Source organism: Halyomorpha halys, unplaced genomic scaffold (genome assembly GCF_000696795.3).
Source record: "Halyomorpha halys isolate HHAL.00 unplaced genomic scaffold, Hhal_1.1 Scaffold763.1, whole genome shotgun sequence".
Lineage (NCBI taxonomy): Eukaryota > Metazoa > Arthropoda > Insecta > Hemiptera > Pentatomidae > Halyomorpha > Halyomorpha halys.
In genome coordinates, this window is record NW_027105865.1 from 204,671 (window position 1) to 211,640 (window position 6,970).

A 6,970-nucleotide genomic window follows, 5' to 3' on the forward strand; every position below is an offset into this window, starting at 1 on the left:
GTGAAATAAGAACAGCAGATAATATGCAAAACTAGTGGAAGAGTATATAGATCGAATGTGACTATTTTCTATTTTTCGAGAGGTACTGAAGAGATGGTACTCCGGAATAATCAATCTGCTAGGAATGCAAAGGCCGGTGAGAGGCGCGGCCTGTAAGAAATATTTTTACTGTATATCAGTATATTCTTTTGTTTGCATGTTTTTATTAAAATAATATATTTACAATTACGATAATATTTACATGGTTTGTAAATGAGAACATTAAACTATTTACAATGCAATTAATAAATCAAAATTATAATTATTTTAATAAACATGGGTAGTGCTATCTAGCGGGGAGCAATTGGGGTGGAAGTTCTTCCGTTCTATAATACATAGGGTTGCTACATTATTATCGGAGTACTATCGAGGCATAAGTACTAGCACCAATTTAAAAGATAAGATACTCTACACCAGAAGGCCCCGAAATTCATATTCAAGGCATGGTATGCTGACTAGAAGATGAATTGTCAGAAGGATTGGCTAGTTTTAAGCGTATTCAAAGTAAATCCTCGCAAGATGGAAACTCCACTCCATTCGCTTCAGGTCCTTGCAGGAACGGATACCACTCTCGGTGAGGTACTTGCTTACAGTCGAGATGGAGCCAGTTCTTCAGGCATTCGTTGTAAATCCTGGCGAAAGGATAAAGTGGATAGGAAGGAGTGATCCAGAGAAGGAAGAGTGGAATAATGAAACAGTTCAATTTTCCCCCAAAACATCGGTACAATTTACTGATCCACTTATGTGTAATATTTCTTGCTGCCTCCTGAGAAGGCGAATCCGTGAAACGGATGTCTACTTGAGTTCGTGCTTGGTGGTATCTCTGGAATTAAAAATTCCATTGGAAGAGGCCACTTATTAAACGTTGGTTTTAGTGGATCAGATAATTCTTTTGTGAACTTTATTGATTCAAATAATAAATTTATGAATGTAACAATATAATAAATAGTTATGAACATGTTAAGTTAAAGTATGTACAAAATTGGTACTAATATGTGACAATTTTAAGGCTGAAGATTGTAGTGGTTCACCTCTCGGTAATTAGGTCGCAACGAGTTAGTTTACAGCTCTTAAGTAGTCATTCGGTGACCGGCAATAGTAGCAATGCCGCTAGACTTATTATATCAGCGAATGCGGAGTTACTTCACGGAATATGTATTACTCATCATGGTTTCCTGATAGCTCTGGATCATATTAGAAAATATTATAATTCGATAAAGTCACGGTCATTTGGAATGTACTCACGATGAAAATACCAAGGAGAAAGTGTACTACTTGCGTACGGAATGTCATGACGTCACACTCGTAGAAACAATATTATCGTACAAACTTTCAAATAAGCGTGGAAACATTATCCTGTAAATGAAATCAGTATAAGAGGAAAAAAAGTGATATGAAACTTAACAACATTTCATCTTAAGATACGGGACTGAACTGCATTTTATGAATTGTATTTTAATTCAAAGGAACTTGATAAGCTTTCAAAATTCGAGTTTTTACTTGTGTAGTCATTGTATTTAAGGATGGTTGTGAAGCTATAGTTTACTGAGAGTTAGAATGGAAGGAAGATAGAGTAGGTGAGAGAGGTAGAGAGATTTCTTGTCAAATATGAAGAAGAAATAAAACAAAAATGAAAGAAAATGGGTTACTTACCCTGTCAAAACATGTGTTCTGTAGTTTATTAAAACCTTTTCTGAAAAGATTAAGTAGAGATGGTAAATGGCTCCAAATCAGTTCCCTAAGTTATCTCAATGAGCAGCAATACAAGTGATGGTATAGTATGACTATCTAAAGTTCAGTGATATGGATGAAGAACAACAAATGCTATAGTCAATGTGTAGTTCTTCATTAATATCAGATGAATATTAAAAAAAAAAACTACTCAAGTTACGCTCAAGCGCAAATAATAGCCCATATTAACATTTTTTTAAACCCTCCTCGCAAATTCTGCAGCAGCGGGATAGTGCACATGCCACTGCTATCAAAAATCAAAGATTTATTTTTTGTTTTCTTATTCTACACTTTTTGGGTTTGGAGGGTTCCATTTAATTTTTGGGAACAATTTTCAGCTTTACTGTGGCGCAGCCCAGCTCTCCTGGTCTGCATCCGTCCTGGTGCCTCCTCCAGTTTATCACCCTGGTCTCAGTTTCAGCTTCCTCTTCTTCCAGTGGCTCGACGGTACCAAGTGGTCAAGCCATTCCCATAGTGAAATGTGTGGGGCCCACTTTGGGGGCCTTCCACCAATAATTGAACTTCCTGAAGAAGGAATAATTCTCTTCTTTCAACAAGGGAAGTTCGACTCAGAGAGGGCGAAGATTCTGTTCATTTTCGACAGCCAGGGTTGGTGTAATTCACTATATGTTTTACTGTTTCAGGGACTCTGCACATGGGAAATTCGAGGAGGGGGTCGACATTCTTTCCAAAGCTCTGCAGCTTTCCCTAGAATACTCTGTGTCAGGATCTGGGTGACCCAATAGTCTGGAAGGACCACCTTAGCCTTTAATCTCGAATGGACAGTGGGGAAGAACTTTCCCAAAGTTGCGCCATTCTGGCTTACTACCAATCGTCGATTTTACTCCCCTATCGAGTCCCCCAGAGATTGGGGTCTAACCAATCCTCTCCCAGAGTCCCTCCAGTTAAGGGGAATGTCTACCTCAGAACAAGAGTTTTCCTTTAACCTTGTTTGGGATCATCGATCATGACTACAATGTTAGAGTAGCTTTTTAAAAATCGTAGGGTATTCTAGTTTATTAGAGATCAATGCCCTAAAATACTCCCACAAGGTTAGGAAGGAAAGATTATTCTTAAAAATAACCAACCAACACTAGCCTCAGTGAGAAGGTCTAGATTTAATTTGTGGGTCCACAAGAAATTGAAATTCAGGCTGGATTCAGCCACCGTATTCAAAACAAAAAATGACTTGTAACTATAGGGTATTTTAACAAAGACAACATAACTTGGACAGCCATGTTTGACTGACAAATGATGCAAATGTTCAACTGATAAGTTACTAAATGTTCAGCTATTGTCAATATAATTCGCTATTTATTCCGCTTTAGTTGCTATTTTAGTTGGACACGGATAGATCATTCTATTTCTATCAATCGTCAAAATGTTAGATCACTGCTAATATAGAAATGGTGACTAAGAGTTTGAGAGAGCCTCAGACAATGTGAAATTTTGGTGATTATGAAAGAAACCATGAACTTGTAAATTCCATGACGTAACCATAACTCGTTATCCAAATAGATTTGAAAGATTTCTGGTTTCAAAAGGACTGCATCATATAAGAAAAACAATTGATTTATAGAAATAAAAACTCAGGTTTTTGATTCGGAGACAAGACATGATCTTAAGGATTATAAGATTTAATGCCATAATTATTTTATTCAGTGGGCTCATTTAAAATCAATGCGACCAATCTACAATTTTTCAAAAACTTAATTATTAACATAACATGCGTTATGAGATAAAAGTGAAATTATATCAAAAAGTGATGAAAAATTAAACCTTTTGTATTCAATCTATCTCATGAAGTAGATAGAGGTTGTCATTTTGAATTATGTGGTGTTCAATACATATTTTACATAGTAAAATAAAAACAATAATAATGTAAAAATGAGAAGTTTTAGATCAAAATGCATGTTGTCAATGTTTTTGGATCAGGGAATATATTTTGATGAAATCCATTTTATAATGAACAAACTTCAAAGCTACGTAAATCAGTGTAAAGAAGCAATGCTATTGGTGCTATCAATGTGGGTATTTTCACCTGATTTCCTTGAGTAATTTTGGGTATAATGGCTTTAGTTATATACAGAGAGCTAGTGCAGTGTCACACTTGAAATAATTTGTCTAGTTAATCCTTTTTTCCTTTAGACACTTTTTCTATAGCTAACAAGTTATTTTTTCCCCTTAGATCCTGAAGTTACTCTTTAGGACATAGGTTTACCAATTAGATGTAATTATTTTTAGAGCACAGTATAGATTCACACATGGGACCTAGGGTGGTTATGTAGCGAGAGGGAGCAAGCGGTTTAGCCAAAACTCACCAGAGCGCTGCACCTCGAGCCTCATCGAAGCTCTCAAATATACATATTACTTTATTTTGTAAAAACATATTGCTATTTTAATATATTAATAATTTCTGTACATTACACTTAACAATATCTGCAATGATTAATAAATGATACCAAAACAATGCACCAAACTATCTCAAGCAGACATATACCAACCGCTTCTCGGTCACAGGCACATGGACTAGCCCTAAAAATAAAGGGGCTCTAAATCCCCATTTTGGTCTTTGATCCACATCCTTACCCAGGCCTAGTCATAGCACTGGTGGTGTACACACTGCTTGAGATAGAAAAGTTCATTGCTGATCAATTCTCACAAAAGTTTTTTTTCTGTACACATACTCAAGATGATGGCCTATCTCCTCTCCTTCTCGCTAGCAATCTTAGTCCATCTGCTTCATCTCATCTCAGCAACTAAGATTGTAACTTGATCCTTTACACTGGTCTACTAGTAAGCTGGCTCCTATCTTGACAGTTCTAGTCCGTCCGCCCGCGGCAACTAGATCTGTTACTCTACCTAAGACTCTCTCTTACTTAGACCTGCTCTACCTACGTCAGTGTCCAGGGCTCATTCCCTGGCACAGCTCTTCCTTTCTTACCTATTATTGAATACCCCTTGTCGAGGACCTTCTGTAAAGAGGATATCAGGCTGGAGAACCGTCTAAGACTAGACAACCTCGACAGATACGATTTTGGGGCCCTGGGTGGATTTATTTATGGTACTCACACCAGATTATTTTTGGGGCCTGGGGAGAACACAATTTAAGGGGGGGGGGTTGTGTGGTTCTGTTCTTAAAACACAGGTCAGATATATTTGAATATAATTTTTCAGTCTTGGGTGGATCTAATGTGGGGCCTGGTGTGAATTTGTTTTTGGGGATCTGGATTGAAGCAATTTTAAGGGGTAGATTTATTTTTGGGGCCTGGGTATGAAAGAATTTTAAGACTGTTGAGAATATACTATGTACTAACAGTTAATGTTGTCAAGACTGTAATTATCAAACAAGTATACCATGGCAGTAACCTTTACTATTGCTGCAATGACTAAAACTACAATAATTTACTGTCACGGCGTATACATCTGACAGTTGCTTAAATGATAATACGTGTACTATCAACTACCACACAAAAGCTAGTACAAAAGACTATTTTCGAGGCCATGGCCATGTATTTGGTGGGTAAAACAAGTATTACAAAATCTAATTGCAATCTTTTTTTTTTTTTAAATTCAATTCAAATTTACCTAGACTCTACTGAAAAACTATTTACATGCATAACAGTAATTAGGAGGAGTGTATAACAGTAAATAGGAGTTAATGTAATCAAAAAAGTTCTGGCAGTGCGAAAAGTTTATTTATAACTACACATCAATACCTTTAACAAAGAATTAAAAATTAACTTTCTTTGATGATTTATTACTAACTCTAAAACTTTTCTTATACCAAGTATTTATGGAACAACAGTGATAAAATAGTTTTTGAGGTCTACTAATAACGAACAAATTTGATACTACAAACACTAATAAATGTGCGTTATATAATTAGGGAAAAAAAAAACTAAATTAATGTAATTACTCAAAAAAGGAAACTAAGAAACTGTTGTTATTAGACAAAAAAAAAAATATATATATATATATAGAAGACATTGAGCTGTCTTGAATAACTATCTATTTATAATACCTACAACCTATATACACAAAAAATTAATTTACAATGTACACATCATAGATCAATGCTAAAATACCGACAATACCAAAAAGAAAGATAATTCACAAGGCATCGCCAGTTTTCTTCAGAAATCAGTAAAAGATTATCTGCGATAGTTATATTTAGGTTTCCTTTGCCGCATAGGACCAGGGTTATTATTTTGATAGGGACCAGCACTTCTCCATGCCATCTCATTATCATGATAGAATTTATAAGGATGGTAACCATGACTAGAAAATCTATCGTAATATTCATAAACAGGATTATTCATGAGATTATGTTGGAAGTGACTAGAAAACTTTGGTACAGTTGGCAACTGAACAGGATGATAAGCTCGATTGCAGTCATTATATCCAGAATAGCAAGGATCGGGGGCATCATTATATCTATTAATATTAGGAGGATGAGGGGCATATCTCATATTGATGGTCTGTCTGTAAACAGGAAGATTGTCTAAAGCATCACGTAAGTCAATGCTTTTGTTGAAATCATCGAACCCGATGAGGCGGAAATCCTTCTCGGTATTTACGAGATCACTTGCATTGTCATTATTCCAATGCCTTGTGATCTGGATATTCTGACCAATAAAATTGCTATGAGAAGGTAAATTATTATCGCCATAATCAATGTGACTAACAAAATTATTATTTTGTATGTCACTAACTGTTCTCTGAACTAGAGATGCCTTGTGGTAATTCGGTGGAGTTTTCGCTAATTTTCTTTCTGGCTGCAGGTTGACAGGATTCACTACTTCAGACTGTTTAACAAAGTGCGTTACTTTTATGTTTTGAATTTTCTTTTTGTTCTTCTTCCTCTTCTTTTTGTTAGGTGTATCTAAGAATAATTAATATTAGGTTAGTGACAAAATAAATTAATAAAACAAATCGATTTCAAGAGCTGTTAATACAAACAAAAAGTTATATTACAAATCATAAAACAAGGACCTGGACATATTATTTGTGACTGATATAATAAAAAACAAGAACAAAACTTTTCACGACCCACTCGCTGTACACCTCAACTGGTACAAACATTACTGACAAGCACACAACAGCTAAATCCGACAAGAAATCCAAAGCGGAGGAAAAATAAATTTACACTAAATGCCAAAAGCCAAATGTAATATTACAGAATAAATAATAATAATAT

The 6,970-nt window shown here is 35.4% G+C and overlaps 1 protein-coding gene across 4 annotated transcripts in view; it reads right to left on the reverse strand.

Moving 5' to 3' along the window:
* Nucleotides 1-5,764: 5,764 nt before the first annotated feature.
* LOC106685975 (uncharacterized) overlaps nucleotides 5,765-6,970 on the reverse strand; it is an 11,278-nt gene continuing 10,072 nt past the window's right edge. For all 4 annotated transcript variants that reach the window (XM_014429030.2, XM_014429031.2, XM_014429033.2 and 1 more), the window contains one exon: nucleotides 5,765-6,655. In XM_014429030.2, the coding sequence (XP_014284516.1) occupies nucleotides 5,925-6,655 (731 nt within the window). In that variant the 3' untranslated portion in view covers nucleotides 5,765-5,924. The remainder of the gene's footprint in view (nucleotides 6,656-6,970) is intronic.